The following is a 23,573-nucleotide window of genomic DNA, read 5'->3' on the forward strand; positions in this document are numbered from 1 at the left end:
GTTTCTTTCCCCCTTACAAGGGTACATAAGAGAGGATTCCCCTTCCCCCAGTGTTTAAAGGTTTAAAGTCAATCTGTTTATGTATTTATGTACTTATGTGAAGTTAATCCGTTTATGTAGCCTGTTAATCTGTACTTATCTGGGCATGCTCAATATAGTGCTGTCAATGTGAGAGGTCTTTAGTAGGGCAGCAAAATAAATGAGCGCTTACAGGCTCTGTTACCATTTGTTTATAATGCTGTTTCGCTTTCTGTTTTGTGTGTCCAGAAATTCGTACCCAGTTGGTGGAACAGTTCAAATGCCTAGAGCAGCAGTCTGAATCCCGGTTGCAGCTCCTGCAGGACCTCCAGGAGTTCTTCCGCAGAAAGGCTGAGATTGAACTGGAGTACTCTAGGAACTTAGAAAAACTTGCGGAAAGATTTTCTTCCAAGATTCGCAGCTCCAGGGAACACCACCAGTTCAAGTAAGCATATATGTTTCTATTTCAGAAAGGAGGCACAAGAGACCCAGACTTGTTGAATATATGCAGTCTTCAGTGTGATTTTAAAGTGATGGGCCTTTTCAGATGACTGATGGGAGCAGAGGTGGTTGAGGAAATGAAAAAAATGTTAACAGAGATTCAGTTGGTTTCTTGGGTTTGCTGAGCTACTTATTTACAAACTTGTTAGTGTCTTTCAAAATAGTCTCTTTAAGGGTTGGCTGCTACTGTCAGTGTTTTGACGTGTTGGGCATGCCTGACATTCTGGTGGGTAAAGCTTGCATACATTGATACTGCATATTTAATGTTCCATATTTCAAGCTGGAGTAATGAACATGACTGATCCTTTTTAGTATGTGCCTTTGAGGTTCTGAACTCTAAATGAACTAAGGATGTAGAAGAAAAGGAGGATATTAATACTGTCTAGTTTTGTAGCTCCTCAGTGGATTTTTTTACCTTCTTCTTGCCCTTGGCCATATTGGTTTTTTTTAGTTGGTTCCTTTTAATATTTTTGACAATCATAGCTGCAAAGTACTTCCTGTGTTGTCATTGCCATTTGTCTGTTGGACATAATCCCTTGTGTCATTCATTTCCTACTGATTGATGGATTGTGTGACTGCCGTACATTGTTTATTGCTTTCATTTTATGGATCAATGGTCTTGTTAGATAGCAAAATTCATGTTGCTATTTTTAAAAGTCTGGAATGGATTAATCCATTTTGTGCTTTGGTTTTGGAATGTTTTGATTTTGGAACAGAATTCTGGAATGAATTAAGTTTGAGAACCAAGGTACCACTGTAATCTCTTTATTCTGATTCTGCTAGTGTACAAATAGGTTTCCATATGTCATTGTTATTGGACTACAACTCCAGTCATCCCCAGACAGCTTAGCCAATGATCAGAGAGCTGCTGTTCAATAATATCTGGGGACCCAGGCTTGAAGAACATTTGCCTTCTATTATCGTGATTTGGAATAACACAAAAACTTTTTGGAGAAACTTGACCCCTTATCTTTCAACTTCCTTTTGACCAGAACCCTCATTCTTGAGAAGTTAAAGATCTGTAGCAGAGCCACCACCCCACCCCACGCCTCCCAACTCTGTTAGGTGGGTGTTGCCTGGAGGGGGAGCCTTCTTATTGTTTGTGGAATGGCCTTCCTCAGTAGGTGTCAGGGACGGCAGGGCTTGGATGTATGTGTGTTGGACACAAGGGGACTGGAAACTGACTTGGAAAGAGGAGAGGGGGCCAGCAATTTATGGGGGTCAGTGCCCCCCTAGGAGAAGGGTCAGAGCTATCAGGGATAGAGAGTGGAACACCGGACTCGTCGGAAGAGGAGGAGGGGATGATCAGGCAAGTGGGCGGCTGATTGAATCCCCACCATCTCCTGCCCCACTGTCTCCTAGAACCAGAAGAGGATAGATGTATAAACATACTGAGCTGGATCCAGATTTTGCTTCCAACAGCAGGAGCACACCCTGAGCAAGGTTCTGCTCATGGGATGATCCCACTAATGAAGGAAGTGGGAGGTAATTTCTGCTGATTTCACCCCTTGTTCTGAGCTCCTAGGGTCACCTCCCAAATTGTTTGAGAGGGGTTTTTTTTGGGGGGGGGGGGAAGGGAGGTGGACCTTCTGGAATAGTGATGCTTGGGTCAGCAGGTGGTGGTGGGAAATCAGCAAAATGCCGCCCTCCCCCCCGCCATCAGCCGTGAAAGGAAGGAATTTCTATCTACAGCAGGTGAAGTCTTGGTCTAACCCAATTTATAGAGTAGACTGGGTGTTCATTTACAAAACTGTAGGTCAAAGCTGATCAACTCATTCACTTCCCCTATTTTTTAAAAAAATATTATTATTATTTAATTTTAGGAGATAAATGGCATAGAGAAAGCTATGTAACACCAAATAGACAAAAATAACAAGTTGCAGCTTCTTTATTTATTAAATGTATATGCTGCCTTTCCTCACAAAGGAGCCCAGGGTAGCAAACAACAAACATGTTGCTGTCTTCCAATCTAGTAATTACCGAAATGCAAATGATTGTGGTTATATCATTCCTTCTTAAGAAAAGATATGGCTGGGAAACCAATAAAACCTGATGGAAAGCACACCTAATCACTTGGGCACCCAGAAGGAGATGCTCAGGATATGAACCTGTGTGTTAAGGAGGAGTGTAACCTATCCAGTGCAAACAAAATTTAAAAAATTCCTTCTGGTAGCACATTAAAGGCCACCTAAGTTTGTTATTGGTATGAGCTTTCATGTGCATGCACACTTCTTCAGATACCTGAAGAATAATTTTTTTATTTTGTTTTGACTACGGCAGACCATCACGGCTACCTACCTGTAACTATCCAGTGCAGGTTGCTCACCTAACTCGGGATTAAATTATTCCCCAACCAGTAATGCTTCCTCCTTTATCCAGCATACACTTTGGGCTTTCCTTCTTTATGTAAACCCATCTTCAGCTAGTGGTCTAAATAGTGGAGGTGGCAGAGTGAAATGAAAAGAGGGACCGAAACCTAATGGGCTAGAAATCCTTACGAGACCCTTTAATTCAGTGGTTGTTGTTGCAGATGAAAAGCAAAGACAGCTCATTGTGGCTCCATTCATTTTGGCAGCCAGATGGAGCTAAGAGTAGCATCTGGCGAATGGATTGAACAGGCCCTGGAACATACTGTGAATGTTGAACTAATTATTACTAAGTCCCCAAGCAAAAGCAGCTGGAGGGTGCTGGCTCTTCTATGCTAATGGGAAAAGGGGGGCTGTAAATGAAGGTGTGTAAGCAGGGCAGGAGGAAGACTCAGAACTATTGTTTAGACGTTGAACTTAATTTTGCATTAAGAAAAATAATTACATGTTAGAGAGAGATGGCTTTTTATGTTTTATGCATTTTGCTTACTACTTTTCTCAGATAGCTACTTTACAAGGTTGTTTATAAGACAGATTTGTTCTGAGGTTTATCTAATGAAAGCCTTGTATGTTGTTCTGGTCCCTTACCCTTTTCACCGATTGCTTATGTAAAGAGTGATTATCATTTAGTGTTGGAGGAAATGTTCCAAAAGAACAGCAGCTTGAATACTCTGGGACTAGACAAAGCTCAGTTGATTTGCCACATAAGGCATGGGAGGCCTGTTTCATATTTTTAAGTCAGTGAAAGAAAATCCTGCTTTCAGTCCTATAAATTTATTTGTAAAGAACCTCCGTGTCTGAAAATGCAAAATATAGTTTGAGTGGTCTGTGAGTTGAGTGGTTTTAAGGCTGCTTCAGACAGAAAATCTTAAGTATTGTTGGAGTGAATGAGTAGTATAATGGAAGATCAGAACAATTTGTTTTTATACAGTCCTTCATTCCATTTGCCAAACAAAGAGGCCTGAGTTCCACAAATGCTGTGAGAGGCCTTGCCTTTGCAAAGCATAGGTGCCTTTGTTAGGAAAATAGTCGTCTTTTAATGCACTGCAGTGTTGCGGTTTAAATTGCAGAAGCTTTGGGGTGGAGTGTGTTGTGTGCGTCTGATTTCTCCTGTACATGATTAAAGCCACGCAGAAGATTAGAACAAGGAAGTGTGGTTGTCATAGCAAACAACTATATTTTATTTCAAGCACTTCTATCCTGCCTTTCCATTCCAAAACATTTTCAAGGCAACTTCTCTTTTCCTTCAAAGAAATTGTTTGTTCACCAGCAACATTATCAGGTACAAAGACCACAGTATGAGTTTCAAATTCAAGATCTGTCCTGGAGAGAAATGTGAAAACACCACTATTCTTGTCCTTGTTTTCCAACCTAGTGACTTGGCACACCTGGGTTTGCTTTTTTTAAAAGTGCTTCTTTTCATAAGTCTAAACCTGTTGTGGTGCTTCATTTTCTAACCTTCCTTTAGAGGAAGCTATAGAAGGCTATATTGCCCTGCAAAGGCATTTACAAAGGTGATTTGTATTTCTTCGGATATTAACTTAGTTCATTGTACCTGATATAGTGTGTGCAGTCAGTGAGTGGGCTAGCAAAGGTGTGTTATTAATACTACGTGCCTGTCTTTCTTTGCTACTTGAAGAATGGCACTTTCTAAACCTTTGTTTTTGCACCATTCTTTCAGGGTTGTAAGAATGTCGACAAATGCAGCAATATGTGTAAATTGAAAATCTAAAGATGACCAGGAAATCTCTTTACTATGCTGTTTCATAATGGAAAGGAGTTGGAGCCCCTGTTCTGAGAGCGGTAGTAGTAATAATCATAATAATTTTTATTTATACCCTGCTCTCCCCGGCCAAAACCGGGCTCAGAGTGGCTAACATCAAATGGATAACACATTAACATAGAAACAGGCAATCAGTTAAAATGCATCCTAAAATCAGATCAAGATCAGAATAAAATCCAGTCAGATGGCAACCCGCAGATTACGGTTGGGGACCTTAAATGCTCACCAGGCCCAACTAGTACGATTGCTGCAAACTTTTCTTGCCCTAATGGGAGCATAGGAGCCTATTCCTAGGGGTCAAGGGGGCTTCGGTTCCCCTGTAAATGATTTGAGAGGGCTGGGCCCTCCAAAGTTGATAGGCATTGCCATTCAAACGGTGTACGTGCACCATGTCATGTGATTGATTATGTGGGGTGGGGCTTACTTGCTTCCCATATTTTATTCAAGTTGACACCCCTGAATAGGAGAGATGTACCCACTACTGTTTAGACCTGCAAAAATCCTTTGTGTAGAAGGCCTTGCATGCCTTTCCTTTCCTTACTCATTTGCTTCTGTAAGTTGAGGCATGGAAGTGAGAGCACTATGCATTAAGTCACCCAGCACACTTCCATAACAGACCAGGATGTTTACTAAAATCAAGGCCCAGCATATCTGACTGTTGGACCACGAAGGCTCATCTGACAGACTCATACAAAGTATATTAGTCCAGGGTTCCTCAAACTTGGGTTTACAGCTGTTTTTGGACTGCAGTTACCATCATCCCTGACCACCAGTACTATTAGCTAGGGATGATGGGAGTTGTAGTCCAAAAATAGCAGGAGACCTGAGTTTGGTAAACCCTGATCGAGTCCAACCTGCCGACAAATCTACTACTATAGCATCTTTCATGGATGGCCATCCAACCTTTGTTTAATAAGTTCTTTAATGAAAATGTGCTCCACCTTCTGAGGCAGTTCATTCCATTGTTAAAACAGCTCATATTATTGGGAAGTTTTTCCTGATATTTAATCTAAATCTCCTTCCTTACAATTTTAACTTGTTTGGTGGTTTGGTTCCATTTCTGGAACAACAGGAAACAAATTTGCTCCTTCTATGTGAGAGACCTTCAAATATTTGAAGATGTCTTACTGTGTCTAGAGGGTAATAATTGTTTCCACATCTGTTTTCTATCAACTAGTTTCAAACAGGCACAGCCATAAGAAGCATGTATCAATGTTGTACTTGCCCTGATAGTTCAACATCTTGTGGGCTTAATTTTGTAGTTCAGAGAATATTATCTGCTTTTGAATGCTTCAGTCTTTTTGGGATGCTGGTGAGGCCACAGGTAGCTCTGTCACACTTTGTATCTGCTGTGATGGCTGGCTGCTGCTCATTGAGCTGAAAGGTGTTTTCATGTGTCTAGGAAAGCCTTAATAAGGTCATGAGACTCCCCCTCCTCACTTTTTGGAGGCCTCTAAGATAGTAGATTGGAAGTGAAGAAGCTGCTGAGGCTTATAAAGTGGTTCATCAATTTTAAACAGCAGTAATATATTATTGAACATTATGGTTTCAAAGGGAAAATGGAAAATGAGCTTAACAAAACTGAACCATTTATTTGCTTTATACATTAATAATCTTCAGCACCACCCGGCCTGCTATTTTCCCCTGCCCTTTTCGCTATTGCTGGATTACCTTGCAAAACCTTTGGTGGGCAGCCTTGATCCACCTGTTTCTGTACACAGATAATAGCTGACTCCTCACATTTTGGACCTTCACTCTTGGGTATCGTCTATTGTTCCCCAGATTTTTGAGCATGCAGAACAGCTGGATTGTCAAATTCTTTTGTTGGCAAATGACCTATGCAAAGTTTAGTAGCGATGCCTTGAAGGAAGAGGCATTAAACAACTGGTGCACTTCTGGTTCATCGGGGCTCACTTTGTGTTGTCATTGGCTGTTCTGTTATAGACTGTGAAGAGCTTAAAAAGCAGCATTTCTGTTGGTGTCAGCGTAGCTGAGAACTTCTGTTCAGGCCAAAATGTTTGACGAGCTGGCTAGGAATGGAAGCAATCCTCTGTTCGTGTCTGGAAATGATGCTTTCTGTAAACGCCTTTGAGCTGAAATCATATCATAGTGTACTTCCTTGCTCTTCTTTTCCATGTGGGAGGGTTTCCTAAGCTGTGATAGCAGACATCAGAGCCATGAAAATGTTTGCTTCCAGTCCTATAGTTAACTGAGGATTCTCCCTCCATGGTCATGTACGCCACCTGATTATTTTTAGTGAGTTTCATTGGTGCCTATTGCCTGGAAAGCACACCCTTTGCAAACTGTAAGGACAGCTAGAAGTTAAAGGAACTAATTAAATATCCACATGTGTTGCTGCAGAAAAGAAGGGGGGGGGGACTTATGCTGAAGCATAATTACAATTAGTAAATTTCCCCTGTTGCTTGTAGGTATATTTTAGTGACACAGATGTCATAGAAAGATGGGGTCACTGCTTGAAAGTTCTTTATCTAGATCATGCATGGCTATTCTTTTTTTTTACCTGAGAGCACCATTTATCCTTGGTCCAGCTTCCCTGGGCCATCTTCTACCCTTGCATGTGTCTGTGTCTCTGTGTGTTATCCCTTCTTCTCTATTGTCCTTCAGTTAGTTCTTCTAAAGGTCATGAAGACTGGTTATTCCATGGTTTTTCATTCCACTTTTTCAACTTACGAACATAGGAAAATATAATAAGCCAATTAGTGCTTGGCGGTCGCACATTGAGAGTTGTTTTGAAAATGAATAAGAAGTGCTTTGAGATCCTCCTATGTATGGGGTTTCGTTAGTATTTGCAATGTTTTGCATTTTGCAGACATTACCAAGAGCAGCCTGTGCACTAGAAAAATGCTCCTGAAAACATGGCAGTTTTCCTCAGAACCATTAAAATTTCATTAATCATGATAATAATAATAATAATAATAATAATAATAATAATAATAATAATAATAATAATTTTATTTATATCCCGCCCTCCCCAGCCGAAGCCGGGCTCAGGGCGGCTAACAACACTAAAACAGTGCAACATTATAAAAACATTATAAAAATTAATTAAAATCAAAATTGATGGCAACCATAAACTAAAGTGTTGTAAAGATTGCCAAAGGAGGGAGTCAGGCTGTGCCCTGACCAAAGGCCTGGTGGAACAGCTCTGTCTTGCAGGCCCTGCGGAAAGATGTCAAGTCCTGCAGGGCCCTAGTCTCTTGTGACAGAGTGTTCCACCAGGTTGGAGCCGCAGCCGAAAAAGCCCTGCCTCTAGTTGAGGCCAGCCTAACCTCTCTGTGGCCTGGGACCTTCAAGATGTTTTTATTTGAAGACCGTAAGTTCCTCTGTGGGGCATACCAGGAGAGGCGGTCCTGTAGGTACGAGGGTCCTAGGCCGTACAGGGCTTTGAAGGTTAAAACCAGCACCTTAAACCTGATCCTGTACTCCACCGGGAGCCAGTGCAGCTGGTATAGCACCGGATGAATGTGATCTCGCAGCTAAGACCCCGTAAGGAGTCTCGCTGCGGCATTCTGCACCCGCTGGAGTTTCTGGGTCAGTCTCAAGGGCAGCCCCACGTAGAGCGAGTTACAATAATTCAGTCTGGAGGTGACCGTTGCGTGGATCACAGTGGCTAGGTCAGGGCGAGAGAGGTAAGGAGCCAACTGCTTAGCTTGGCGGAGATGAAAAAATGCCGCCTTTGTTATAGCTGCAATCTGCGCCTCCATGGAGAGGGAGGTATCGAAGATTACACCCAAACTCTTAATGGACGGTGCTGGCACTAATCTCCCGCAAGAGATGGGAGTTGCCCCCTCAATCCCATATCGTCCCGTCCCAGCCAGAGGACCTCTGTCTTCGAAGGATTTAACTTCAACCGGCTCCCAGACAAGCTGGGCGAGGGGGCGCATAAAGATGTTAAAAAGCATCGGGGAGAGTATCGCACCCTGGGGCACTCCACACACCAAGGAGTGGCGGGATGACAATTCCCCCCCAAGTGACACCCTCTGTCCCCGACCAGAGACAACGCACAACACCGGGTTTGTATGTGTATCTGTGTAGAAGGAATCCAGATGACTATCAGTGTCTCCTCGTTAGTTAGAAATCCTCTTGAGAAATGGAATGTTTTCCGGCTAATAAGATGGGGAGAGACAGATCAGAACAGTGTGGTGCTACACATTCCTAGCATTTGTCATCCCTTCGCTTCTTGGTGTTCATTGTGTTGATAATGAACATCACTGAAACGTGTAAAAATGTTTCTGCTACATTTGCTGAGATGGTTTTGCATTTTTTGCTTGTTGAGAAGCAAGCGGCTGAGCTGCGTTGCCAAGCTTTAGTTAACACTTTGCAAGACACGCAACGTATAGGAATGCAGGGCTGTAACTTCAGCCTCTGCTTCTTGACAGTGATGCTAGCAGTGATGCTAGCTGGCAGCATAGAATGAACAGTGTGGCCAGTGTTAATCATGCAAACTGCTACAGGGAGAAGAAAGTGGTGTATGTTCACTGCAGCCCAGTATTTTTCTGGCCAGTGGCTACAAGTGTGTTGCAACATAAGTATAAACTAAAAAACAACTCCATTTCCTCTGATTCCTTGGCCAGTGGTATGTTATAATACCGCAGAATGGAACATGCATATTTCCTGATGTCCTTGGACTTGAGCAGGGCTGTGCAACTCATGGCACATGGTTTGCAATAGTGCCAGTCCTAGTCACTTCATTGGTCCAGCCAGGTGTTTGAAAACGTATCTCCATTTTTGCTGTCCTGGGTGTAGGTAGGCAGCAAAAACAAGTGGCTTATCGAGCTATTAGTGGACTTCCATGCATGTCTGGTTAGTTGTATTTGGCTTGTATTCATCTAGAATTTCAACTAGCTTTCTTGTATAAATGCATACAATAAAAGCTGGCTCATGGCCCAATCTTCCACTGGGTCTCCAATCTCTAATTTGTAGCCCTTGTGCACTATTGCAGTTTAAATGAATGGAAGCAAACTGCAATATTCTCTGACTCAAAACTATGACTGGCAGTACAGCCAACAATGTCTATAACAAAAGGAGGCCTCTAAATGGTTTCTCAGGATAGCTGGCCTGGGAGATGGAAAAACCCTAATAAGTCACCTAGTCCTTCTCCCCACTAATGCAGAATTGTTCCCTACTGCATAGTTTCTAAGTCTTGCTGCATTGCTTTGTTGGCACATAATATTCTTGACTTGATGAGATGTTCGTTGTGGGTCTTGACTGCTCTCTAGGGACTTGTTGAGATTGCTTAATGGCAAAGAATTGGTCTAATATCGTTCATTGTAATTTTCTTTCCTCAACAAGACAGTGGTTCAGGGTGATTTGGCATCCAGCCTCTTGTTTGTCTTCTAAAGCTGGGAAGAGGAAGCTGAACAGGGTGTGTAATGGATAGGCATTTGGACCAAGGAGCTCAAATTCCAAGGCTGCCTTTTTTGCAGGGGCGGGGGCGGAGCGGAACATACAGTAGAGTTAAAATAATTTTGCAATATTAAATTGCAAAAAAAAGAAGAAAAGAGAAAAGTGCAAGAGCAGTTCTTAATTTTGTCTGATCTGAAGCCTGACTTAGATGGCTATTTTTCAATGTCAGTCTACTTTACAGGGGATATGTGATAATAAAAATAGAATCCTATGTATGTTATGTGTATAAACAATGGGGTTTTATTTGTGTGTGTTTTTAACAGAGCACTTTGCTGTTGGGAGTATAGTTCTCTTGGTTTGTTTTTAGGTTCACTTCAAGGGGCTGGTGTTTACCCTTTCAACTCCTAAATGCTCTTACACCTCCTCCTGCTTTGAATCTGGCTATCAATTCACTTCTTATCAAGTCCACCTCTGGGTGCCTCTACATTCCGTAGCTCCTGGAGAGAGGGCCCTCTCAGTGGTGGCACACAAATGGAGGAATCTCCCTCCTCTGCCATGTTTGCTTGGTGTCTTCATTGCTATCAAAAAGGCACCAGATAAAGTCCATCCTACTATATTGGCCCTTTTATGACATTTGAGGGCCTTTTTTTGATTATTATTGTTTTATCAGCTTTTCTTTTTTGGCTTGTCTTCATTGTATTTCCTGTTTTTATCTGTGGTGTTATTGGAAACTTTATTAACCTTTTTAAGGCAAAGTCTTTTGGCAGTATATAAATAAAAGGTGTGTATGGAGCTGATTGTTTTCCTGTGTGTGGCAAATCAGTTTATGGTTGTGATTTATAGTCAGAGACTTGTGGGAATAGGAATTGTCTGGTCAAAAAAGTGAAACTAACTTGGTTCTCTGTTGACCTTTAACTGTACCCAGCTGAACATGTACAGTATCTGTTTCTTCGATGAGTATTGCTTTGTTGGTGTGGATTGCATTTAAACTATATACTGGGGTATACCTATCAACTTGGCTTAAAAAACATTCAATTTTATTTGGGAACTGAAGTTAAATATATACCTGTGTTCATGGAATTTTGTTTTTATTCTGAAAATGTTAATGCTGGAATGAAATGTATTTTGAAAAAGAACATTTTCCAATTTGTTTGGAGTATGTTATTAGACTTCATAGTGGAAATGGTTTCCTTTTTACCTTGCTTTCTATCATAAAGCAAACACTTTATTATGGCATACCATTTGCTAATGCACAGATTTTGAAAATGAGTTACATTGAATAAAACAGGACATAGTTTCAGTGGTATATGATTGGGCTGTTAGTATAAAAAGGGCATAACTATTGCCCACTCCTAATTCCCGAATTTGTTCATTTTTATTTACAAAATTTTTAATTAGCTGTGAACTGTATCATCAGATTGGCTCTAGATTCTCATAGTGAACTGCTGTAAGCACATAACTTTTGGTAGAAAGTTAATTCAGGCTTTCTTTGCCTGCTCAACCTGTTTGATAGCAACTTTTAGTCAGTGGAACTCATTATTGCTCATAGCAAGAAGACTGCCCTCATGTGTGAGCTAACGTTTTTTAAACCATCAATTTCTATGCCTATAGGAAGGATCAGCACCTTCTTTCTCCTGTGAACTGCTGGTACCTGGTACTGACCCAAACTCGGAGAGAAAGCAGAGACCATGCTACCCTGAATGACATCTTCATGAACAATGTCATTGTCAGACTCTCCCAGATCAGTGAGGATGTCATCCGGCTATTTAAAAAGGTAAACAAATGTTTGTGTCACTTAATTTGATCTGATTTATTGTATAGTACACTCAATAGCCTCCTGAGAGAGTAAGCACCACATAATGAAGAAGTGCTGAGAGAACTTTGGGGGCAAAATGCCAGAGCATATAAATCTGAAAAGGTTCTCTTATATAAAGACTTGTGTGCCTTTTCAGAAAACTGTATTCTGGGGTTCCCTTGTCATTAACTGTGGAGAAACTGACACTGTACAATTAAATTTTCATATATAAGGGCTCGTCCACACCTCCCATCTGTCCCACTACCTTCTCCTGGGAAAACGTACGGTTAATGGCTGAATTGGACCAAATGGCAGCAGTTGGGTTTCCTGTGGATTGTCATTTGTTCTGATTCAGCAGTTGTTGTTGTTGTTTAGTAGTGTCCGACTCTTCGTGACCCCATGAACCAGAGCACGCCAGGCACTCCTGTCTTCCACTGCCTCCCGCAGTTTGATCAAACTCATGCTGGTAGCTTCGAAAACACTATCCAACCATCTCGTCCTCAGTTGTCCCCTTCTCCTTCCCAACATCAGGGTCTTTTCCAGGGAGTCTTCTCTTCTCATGAGGTGGCCAAAGTATTGGAGCCTCAGCTTCAGGATCTGTCCGTCCAGTGAGCACTCAGGGTTGATTTCCTTAAGAATGGATAGGTTTGATCTTCTTGCAGTCCATGGGACTCTCAAGAGTCTCCTTCAGCACCATAATTCAAAAGCATCAATTCTTCAGCAATCAGCCTTCTTTATGGTCCAGCTTTTACTTCCATGCATCACTACTAGGAAAACCATAGCTTTTACTATATGGTCCTTTGTTGGCAAGGTGGTGTCTCTACCGCAGTAGAAAGCATGTTTTCTAGGGGAAAGCTGTGGGGCAAAGGTAAAACCACTTGGACCTGTGCCTAGGAAGCCTAGAAAAGCCTAGAAAACTGCTTAGACTCGTGCTTTATAAAAAAGGTAAAGGTACAGGACCCCTGGATGGTTAAGTCCAGTCAAAGAGCGCCACAACCCCAGAGTCACCATCTTGCTTTCAGGCCGAAGGAACCGGTGTTTGTCCACAGACAGCTTTCCTGGTCATGTGGCCACCATGACTAAACCACTTCTGGTGCAACAGAACACCGTGACAGAAATCAGAGCGCACGGAAACACCATTTACCTTCCTGCCACAGCAGTACCTATTTATCTACTTGCACTGACGTGCTCTCGAACTGCTAGGTTGGCAGGAGCTGGGACAGAGCAAGAAGAGCTCACTCCATTGCGGGGATTTAAACTGCCAACCTTCTGATCGGCAAGCCCAAGAGGCTCCGTGGTTTCAACCACAGCGCCACCCGCGTTGTGCTTTATAGGCATGGGACAAGTGTGGACAAACCCTAAATGTTCTGTTATAAAACCATTTGGTTTGTCAGTATGAGGAGACTGACTATTTACCAGGACAGTGGTACCTCTGGATGTGAACAGGATCTGTTCCGAAGCCCCGTTCGCATCCTGAGTAGAATGCGACTGCGCCAGTCATGATTTGCTGCTTCTGCGCATGCGCGTGATGTCATTTTGAGTGTCTGCGCATGCGCAAGCGGCGAAACCTGGAAGTAATGCGTTCTGTTACTTCGGGTCGTCGCGGAGCGTAACCTGAAAACACTCAACCTGAAGCATATTTAACCCAAGGTATGACTGTACTTCTAATTGAGGCCTGGCAGATACAATGTATAGAGGTTCTTCAGGTGGCATTCTGCCAAGAAACTACTAGACTTGTGTTGTTACTAAAGAGGTGACTACACACCCTGTGAGGTTTCCCATTATGTCAGTTGGCATTAAAGGCCACTTTTTATATGGGTCATTGGAATAAAAAAGATCAAGCTGTGAGGAATTATTTGGTGGGCATTCCGAGAGCAGTGGAACGTTGGATTGACTGAGTCAGGGGTTCTGTCTGGAGTGTAGGCTCAGCCACAGTTCAGCTTGCCCCGTACCTATAAAACACAAATCCAAGAGGTTTTGCGTTTGCCCCGCAACTTTCCTGGGAAAACAGGCTCTTTGCCACTGAACTGGAACAAACAGGAATCTGTGGAAAAATCTAATTGCCGTTGGCTCCGATTCAGCAGCACACCGTGGCTTTCCCTGCGGGAAGCACCAGGGCGAATGGAAGTGTGGACATCTCCTGAGAGGGAGCTGGAGTCTGTGTTCATTCAGCTCATTCAAGCCTTGATAGCTTTAACAGTTTATTTTCTCGGACAGTGGCTCTTAGGCAATTCCTTTAGAATGGTAGCTTTCCCCGGCATAACCAATGGGATCTGTGTTTCCATTGCATGCTCAACTAAGTGCCCCTCTGCCATCACCCCAAGCTGATATGTTCCTGGCATGAACCAGAGGTAGCATTAGCTTGATGCCATCCGCAGCTTGCCACACACAGCACCTGCTTTTAATTGGAGCAAAGCAGAGCTATTGTGTTGTGTCACTTAAGGCTGAAGTCTCAGTATTGCTCACAAGTCTCTGGGAAACAATGATGAGCTAAAACCATTTTTAAACAGCTTATTCCGTGCTGTAATTTTGTCACTGTTGTGTGCGCGCCTTACATTCTGGAGCTAGTCTTTTCCTAGGCTTTAATTCATTGTGTATCATTATTAGCCTTTCCTTTCTTATTTGTGTGCTTATTTGTTTGTTATTGTAATATTTGGGAAAGCCAAGGCATGTGTGAAGCCATAATATTACTGATCAGAATAAAGAACACCATCTGGGCCAGGCATTTATAATCAAGCATGATTTGCATACTTTTTAAAGTGATCAGCTCATAAATCAGATTAATAACATGTGTGACAATGTGATTTTAAAAAACACACCCACTAAAGTCCTTTTCACATGCTAATTTGTCCTGGAAATAGCTAGTCTTTTAATATTTTTCAAGAAATTTCCTTGCAATGTTGTCACATGAGTATTTCCCACTCCACCTTTAAAAAATCCTACAGGGCATACCCACTGTATCCAGTCATGCTAACTCAAATCAGCAAACAAAAGAAAACACAAATGCAAAATAGTTTTATCATGCGGATGTTGAGGAGGTAGATAATCTGGCGGCTCTACCTTAAATGGCTAAGTGAATGAGGCCCATCTGCTGCGTCAATGCAAGATTCTTTCCTGGAACTAATTTTTCAGTGTTTTGTTTTTATTTTTGCAGTCCTTCCAACTTTCATACTGTGGAGGCCATGCTCAAGCTCGTTTTAAAAATAATTGTGCAGGCTAGATAGCACTAGAAGGGTTAAGAACAGCTCCTAATTGTTCTACAGCTGTTGTAGATTGCTCTGATGGTAAATTGGAGCAACATTTTGTTTCAGAGATGTCACTTTTAATTTCCCCCTTTGAGCCATTATTAATTGGTTTTGACATCTTGTGGGGACATACATAAAGGAATGGTAATGTGTGGTGAATTTTTCCATTGCAAATGGGTATTTTCATGATGCAAATATGAGGGATGTATAAAAATACCCATAATTTATCCTTGCTTTATTAGCCTTTAGCAATCTGCTAGTAGTGTTTATCCTTGGAGCTTTTTCTCCTTTACCTCCCTTAAGACCACACATTACCTGTTTTTGTTTCTGGAACTGTAAACTCCATTAAGTTCTATATGAGATTTTTGAAGTGGCAGAATTATTCAGAAATAAGTAGACAAAATGGCTATTGTTAACTACCCCCCCCCAATTTTAAAGTGCTCCAGTGAATTAACTTGTTTGCATGGAGCTAGAAATTATCAATAAAAGCATGTTACTCATCTTTCAAAGTCATTCTTAACACTCTTCATCCTTGCCACATTTCATTTATTGGTTTAACATATTGATGAGCTAAGGCAAACCATGTTCAGCTGTGTTGTGCTCCCTTCAGTGATTTCAAGAAAAAGTCCTCACCCATTCATTTTCCTATGCCCAGGTGCTTCTGGAGTCCTCTTGGTAGCTGTGGAACACTGGGTTGCCAACTAACCACAAAGCAGCCCAGCCTTCTCTTGTGCCTGTAACTGCAGCTTGATCTGCAGAAATCAGCAGGTAAAGATTTTTAGGGCCTGGAGCCATTATCACCTTCTGATATGAAGAGATCAAGCTGCCTGACACGAGTGTGGAATTGTAAATACATTTTTAACCCTAGAAGCAGAACTGTCTCAGAGGGTCCTATTATGTTCTTATCCCTTTAAGGTTACATTTCCAAAACTCCAACTAAATGTGCAGAGTTCCCCGCTCCCCTTTTAGAAGTTTGCTATAAATGCGCTATTTTTTTGTAAATTTCATATGAAATCTGACCTACATGATTAGACTCTGTTGTGTGTTTGCTCTTTTTAAAACCATGCATAATCATGTAATAGGATGATTGTGCGCAGTTATTTTGCTATATGTAGCTATGGCGCATGTATGCTTGTCACAGCTTCCAAGAGCATGTACTCAGAGCACAGTAAATACTTAATGCAGCTCTAATACTGTAAGTTATAGACCCAAGTTTTTTCCCTCCCCAACACCTTAAATAGGAAGTGTTTTTTTGTAGGAAATCCTGTAATGTTCGAAGTAGCCCAGTGGTTCTTAACCTTTGTTGAGTCATGGATCCCCTTCAGAATCTGGTGAAAGCTATGGACGTCCTCCCCAGAAAAATGCACATTAACACATACATGGAAACTTTTTGCATACAGTTTCTTTTATTGCATTGGAAATTGGTTTCCTTTTTGAGCTCAGTTCACAGACCCCACCTGAAGCCCATCTGTGGACCCCATAGGGGTCTATGGACCACAAGTTAAGAACCGTTGAAGTAGCCCTTGGAAATATCCTTACCAAGTATTGATTCTATGCCAGCTGATGTTATCACTTAAAGGTAAAGGGACCCCTGACCATTAGGTCCAGTCGTGACCGACTCTGGGGTTGCGGTGCTCATCTCACTTTATTGGCTGAGGGAGCTGGCGTACAGCTTCCGGGTCATGTCACCACGGGGATTTGAACCGCCGACCTTCTGATCGGCAAGTCCTAGGCTCTGTGGTTTAACCCACAGCGCCACTTGTGTCCCGCATGATATCACTTAGAGAGAACTAAGTTTAAGCTTTTTCTTCATGCCGCAGTGTTTTCTACTGTTAAAGAAGAGAATTTCTTAAACCAAGATGAAGAAATGCACACCACCACCATAAGCACCATAAAGGATCCTGTTTATTGTAGGTATCATTGTTGCACAACTTCCCTTCCATTTGCTATTCTGTGGGTATGGTTTTTTGCAGAGGGAGTTGCAAGGAATAGAAATTCCTGGTGCGCCTTTATTCCAATTGTAGACGTAGTTCCCAATGATTGATTTAGCAAATAGCCTGCTACTTCCAACTATCCATGCCTAGGGGTGAGGGCAGGTGGATTTATTGGGCATGCTTGAGGTGAAGGTGTAAGGAACATGGTGCTGCTGGTATGTGTCTCTTAACTACCAAGGTATCTGGGGGTATTTTGCTCTGATATTTGGTTAGTTTAAAATGCACTATTATTGTAATGATAAGATGTGGTGAGGACAGGTAGGTGGGGGAGAGGAAATCAGTGTAAAAGAAGGAAACAGGAAAAGAAAATGTTATCCTTTGTTTAGTACTAAAGGCCACTATCCAACCAAAGCACGAAGGAAAGTCGATGGAGTTTTATAGAGGAGCCAAGGAGAAAATTGGGGACAACAAAACTACTAAACAAATAAGGAGTAAAGAGCAACCATTACCTTCAGATACCTAGGAGCTGCCCTGCCTAATCACTGTTGGAGATTTTATGATTCATAATGTTGGTACATTTACTGCTTGTTGGTGATTAGATGGAGACTGAAGACTAAATGGCTAAAATGACCCCAAGGCTTTTACATCAGTAATCTTAGATCTCCACTGTCTGATCATTATCTTGTCCTCTGTTTGTTACATTGATGCATTACAAAATTGGGCCCATGATTGTAATGGGAGTGTTGGAGACAGATTCCACAAAACACTTTTCTTTGCCAGTTTTCTGGTTCTTCAGCAGATAATATAAAAGTATTTTTTTGATCATCACTGTGTTTCCCAAAATAGGGATGTTCTCTATTAGTACTATGGTGAAATTATATTGCAAAAGCGATGCTTAAAAAACCCAGCTCTACTTCAGCTTCTTTACAGACTAGTGGGGAAAATGTTGTTTATTTCATGGTAACCTCCTTACAACTAATGGTAATGCAGTTACTCCCAGGAATTAAGTAATCTAAACAGACAGGGGTTTTTTTTGTAAATCATTTTATTTGTGCTTATTGCTGACCTCTAAAGGGAGATAATGCACATATATAGGTACTACAATTGCTTGGCTGGTTGTGTGTGGTTATACATCTGTCCCATGTACGATGGATTTTTGAAATGGGTTTATTTCCCATTGTATCCATTCCTTGCTAGAAATATCCTTTCTTCCAGGTATGCCTTCATTGCTGTAATCTCATAGCCATTCTGAGATGTACTGTGGTTTGGAGGAAGGCCCATTGTTACATTGCTGCCTCTCTGGGTTTTATGGTGTCAGAAGACATTGCATCATCGTGTTGTGACATTTGCATAAATAATTAATCACCCACAATCATAGGAGATAGATTTCACTTTGCAAGGGTAAAGGGCTAAAATCTCAAGACGGTGGATTATGTGAGAGTGTCTAATTGTCCAGACAGGTCTCTGTGGTAGGCTGCATAGGAAATATCCTTTGGTGACGTGATCTTAACGAGAAATCACTTTGATTGTTGGAAACTCATGTCCCCTAATATTAATGCAAGTGCTTTGGTTTCTGTAAAATAAAACAGTGCAAATGATTTCTGCTGAGCAAGTGAAAGGGAATCCCTGGGTATCTGTAGCATCTTGCCTTCTTCTTCTTTGACTATCACTTTTAGCTGAGTAAGATTGTCTTCCATGAACACAATCTTAGCATCTTGATTACTGCTAACAGTCATAGTTGGCTCATACAAAATCAGCTTAAAAAAAAAACACCATTTGAGTTTCTGTTCTTATTGCTGGGCTTTAGATGGCATGTTATGGTGGCAATGAGGTTCCATTTCAACAGATGTAGTTCTGCTTTTAAGCCAATGTAACAACTTTGCCTACTCTCTGCCCTCCAGGAAGGGGGGGGGGCGTTTATTGGTTTGTTTTTATTCTTGTTTTTGTTATGTATTTTGTTTTTTTATCTTGTTATGTTGTGAACCACTCTGAGATCTATGGATGAAGGGTGGAATACAGATTTAATAAGTAACAACAACAATTCTCCTATAAGAATGAAAGTTTGTAATCTGTATGTCTATTAATGTGGCATATTGTTCTGATAGTAGTAGTTTAAAATTACAGCTGATGGTAATGTTTCAAGCTCACTCCAGTGTTTTTACACTAGTGATTCTTCTAGCTAGGTGCAATATTATAATTTCCCCTATGATACATGTTTTCTTCAAGTATATAATGTGATAGATTCTTGCCTTGCTTTAACATAACATTGAAAGAAGAAAAAGGGAGGGGCAGAATGAAAAATATTGATATGCTCTCCCGCAAAAGGAAACAAAGCTTGAAAATGATGTTCAATATAGAAAGTTTTATTATGGTCTGCCACCTCTAGGAGTTCTATTGATAACAAAGAGTTTATTAAATATTTAAAAATATTATTCAGTATATTTTGTAAAGGTAAAGGTACCCCTGCCTGTACGGGCCAGTCGTGACCGACTCTGGGGTTGCGCGCCCATCTCGCTTAAGAGGCCGGGGGCCAGCGCTGTCCGGAGACACTTCCGGGTCATGTGGCCAGTGTGACGAAGCTGCTCTGGCGATCCAGCACCAGCGCAGCACACGGAAATGCCGTTTACCTTCCCGCTAGAAAGTGGTACCTATTTATCTACTTGCACTTAGGGGTGCTTTCGAACTGCTAGGTGGGCAAGAGCTGGGACCGAAAGATGGGAGCTCACCCCGCCGCGGGGATTCGAACTGCCAACCATACGATCGGCAAGTCCTAGGCACTGAGGTTTTACCCACAGCGCCACCCGCGTCCCCCATATATTTTGTAGGCATACACAATTTGAGGTCATTAGTATTTTTAAAAATTCACAAATATTTTTCTAAATGCCCCATGCAAGGGTGATATGCCAAAGCACATTGAGCATAGTAATAATAATTTAATAATAATAATTGTATTATTTTATTATTTTATTATTTTATTTTATTATTTATACCCAGCCACTCTGGGCGGCTGCCAGCAGAATATGTCAAATATTAAAAACTTCCCTATACAGGGCTGCCTTCAGATGTCTTCTAAAAATTGTGTAGTTCTTTATCTCCTTGACATCTGATGGGAGGGCGTTCCACAGGGAGCCTGCCAACGCTGAGAAGGTCCTCTGCCTGGTTCCCTGTACCTTCACTTCTTTCAGTGAGGAAACTGCCAGAAGACCCTCGGAGCTGGACCTCAGTGTCTGGGCTGAATGATGGGGGTGGAGACGCTCCCTGGGCCGAGGCCGTTTAGGGCTTTAAAGGTCAGCATTCCCACAAGATGTAGTGAGGGCCACCAACTTTAAAAGAGAATTAGTCAAATTTATGTAGGGTAAGGCTATGTTCTACCCTCACTGCAGAATCAGTTAACTGATTCTAATATTGTGTTTTAAATGGTTGTAACTCCCACTGGGACCTGCTGGATCAAGGTGGATGGTGATGATAATGATAGTCGGTAGTTTTAACCTCAAGGCTGTGGGTTCAAGCCCCATGCTGGGCAAAAGATTCCTGCATTGCAAGGCATTGGACTAGATGACTCTTCCAACTTTATGATTCTGTAACAATGATAATAATTTATAATGGTTTAGGCTAGAGTTGCATAGTGGAGCATGGAAGAACATTATGCTGCCTTAGATTTCTGATCTAACTTTGGAATCCGCCCCCACTCTTAGGATTGCGTTGCTGATGTGGACCAAACTGTCACATCCATCTCAGGTTAGGCCACTTGTTATAACAACCTTTGCCTGAGAGACATGATCCATTCTCCAGATCCAAGCCCCAAGGCCTCTCATTAGTTTCACTGAGCTTTTATAATCTCATACCAGTGACTTTTCCATTGATGGGGTGGCTTAGGTTGATAGTAAACTTGTCTTTCAAGACCTTTATAATACTTAGTAGTAATACTGCTTTGCTTGTTCCAGTGGCTGTTCAAAGTTATAATGACAAAGGGCACTTGTCCTCTAGTGGCTGTGGTTTCTTGCTGCATAAAACCCATAAGTCCTCTGGAGCAAAGTAGTAAATTTTCCTTGGAAAGGTTTATAGCTGAGTACATTGAAAGCTAAACACTGAGGCTGTGGGCCAGCAAAAATCACAAATCCTTGCAATGAAAACATTCCAGGCATATTGCTAGAACTGTCACCTTTCCTGCTAAACATTTTCTTTTAAAAACAAAATATCACTCAGAGGTAATGTGTGATTTAAGGCAGTTGGGACATAAAAGCTGAAATAAAAAAAATCCTTTCTACTATTCCCCCCACCCTTTTGCATCCAGTTGTTTTTACCTGATACCCATTTTTGCATATCAACAGACCAAAAGAAATAATGCTGTTGCCATTTTCGTGGGCTGAAAGAAAATTGCTTGTATGGGGAACTTCTTCAAGGGTGGTATATAAATCATTTAAATAAGCAAAAATGAATAATACATCCCTATGTAAAAGTATTAGCAAATAGTGGATGCAAGCTAACAAGGGTTATGGCTAATAGGGTCTCTGAAGAATGTTGGGCAAATGATGATTCAATGAGGGCAGGCAAAATGGAGAGATTTTGAGCCAGGGCTCTGGGGAAATATTCAAAATGGCAGAGGGATATGCTACCTTAGCAACAAGTGTCAGAGGTGAAGCACAGAATAGTTCAGTCTGATTTGATATTTGAAGGAGAACGGTGCCCTCTCTCCTTGTCCTAGCAATGTATTTCCTTTCATGTATTGGACACATTAGCATGTTTATGCAACTGATGTTTTGTGGAAATGGAAAGCACTTAGCAGTACCGGAGTCACCTAATGAATTATGTCCGTGGATGCTCTGCATAAAGGCTTCTTTACACTTGTGCAACAGGGTTTCCTCCCCACCCCACCCCCAATTGGATTGGGTGGGTCAGGCAAACCCCATAAACCTCACATAGTGGGAGGGAAGTGGGGATTCTTCTGTGGTGAGCGGAAATACTTGCACAGATGGAACGTTCGACATATGTTGAAAGTTCATCACTTCTGAAAAAGTTTTGTGATTTCTTCATATTTGAATCCTCTGTTGTAATAAGGGGTAAACTTGAATTTGCTGTTAAAGAAATTCTCTCTCTGTGTGTGTGTGCGCATCTGTTTGTCTTGTGCCAACTTTTTTTCTGCCTGTGTATGCTCCATATCCAACACCTTATTTTAGTAATGTAGTCTTTGCTAGTGGCAGGAGATGGCTTACCCAGATGCCTTCAATTATAGGACTTCCTGTCAGATGTGGGATCTCTTGGCTCAGACCAACCATGTGATAAAATTCTGGGATATGAAATTATACCAGCTGCTTGTTGTGTGCCACCGTTTTAGAAGAAATCTATTTTAAAAGTTTGTTCAAATTATAAAGAACATGTAGGGCCTTGCGACAAAATACTGCAGTGTGCGCTGTTTTTATGGTCAGAATTTCAGGCACATGATTCCTCCCTGTCCCGTCCCCCCACCGCAACAGTCAGTCAGCCAGCCTTCTGTGCCCACTGAGCATATCAGTCTTCTTTCAACTGCTCCCCCCTTTCATTTGCACTCCCTGTTTGTTTTTAAGAATGTGTGTGGAGTGGACACACTTGCCCAAAATTCCAGCTACACTACATTCTTTAACTTTTCTGCTGAAGTGTATGAGCCACCCCTTTCTATCCCTGGGGACTTAAAAAAAAAAAAAAAAAAGCTTTATGGTGTGAACCAAAAAGTAACCAATATCATGAGGTGCTTTCCTTATGCGCATATATATATATATATATATATATATATATATATATATATATGCCTATGTTTCTTCTGTACTCCTTTTTCAGCAATGCCATTCTTCCCCCTCCTTCCCAGTTGTATTTTTGTTGTTGTTGTTGATTATCCCCACTTTAGCATATTTTAAATTCAGGTTTATTTTGGGGTTACATCAAGTTTGTAGGCGAGGCTACATAGAGTATACAGAAACCCTAAGAGGTAAGTCAATAGGACATATCCTCCATTAAGCAAATTAAGTGGCGCTTTAACTTAAGACAAGATTTGGCCCCAAGCTTTTTCAGTGCCATGTTTTGCTTCTGCAAATTGTGAGATAAATCAGTGGAAATGTATAGAATACATTTTTCTCATCACTGCATGCAGTTGAGAAGGCTCCTCTTGCTGATTTAGAACACTGGTACCTCCTGTTTTAAACTTCTAAGCCAAAGAAGAGAGTGTATCTTGGGAGCAGTGTCAACTTTTCATATATTCAGCACTTGCAGCTGTACATAGGGTTTTTCATATAGGAACATCTGAAGCTGGCTTCTTTCTAGCCTATAACCATCTCCTCTGTCCTGGAAGTGGCTCTTTAAGATCTCAGGCAGGGGACTCACACAATCCTGCTATCTGACATCCTTTGCTAGCTTCATTAGCAATTGAACCTTGGACTTTAGAACTCTTGGAACAGCTTTCTCCAACCTGATGACTTTCAGATGTTTTTGGCCTACAAGTCCCATCATCCTTGACCATTGGCCAAGCTCACTGACACTCATGGTCCAACAATAGCTGGAGGGGACCAGTCTGTGGAGTTACATGGCTTGCTA

At 41.6% G+C, this 23,573-nt stretch overlaps 1 protein-coding gene across 3 annotated transcripts in view; it reads left to right on the forward strand.

Moving 5' to 3' along the window:
• Window positions 1–23,573, forward strand: part of SRGAP3 (SLIT-ROBO Rho GTPase activating protein 3) — a 186,715-nt gene that overhangs the window by 81,618 nt on the left and 81,524 nt on the right. For all 3 annotated transcript variants that reach the window (XR_014154050.1, XM_081852399.1, XM_081852400.1), the window contains exons 2-3: window positions 268–463; window positions 11,647–11,809. Coding sequence is in view for 2 of the 3 variants with exons in the window: in XM_081852399.1 (XP_081708525.1) it covers window positions 268–463; window positions 11,647–11,809 (359 nt within the window). In the remaining variant the exon portion in view is untranslated. The remainder of the gene's footprint in view (window positions 1–267; window positions 464–11,646; window positions 11,810–23,573) is intronic.

This window comes from Podarcis erhardii (genome assembly GCF_964252035.2).
Source record: "Podarcis erhardii genome assembly, chromosome: 2".
In the NCBI taxonomy this organism is placed as follows: Eukaryota; Metazoa; Chordata; class Lepidosauria; order Squamata; family Lacertidae; genus Podarcis; species Podarcis erhardii.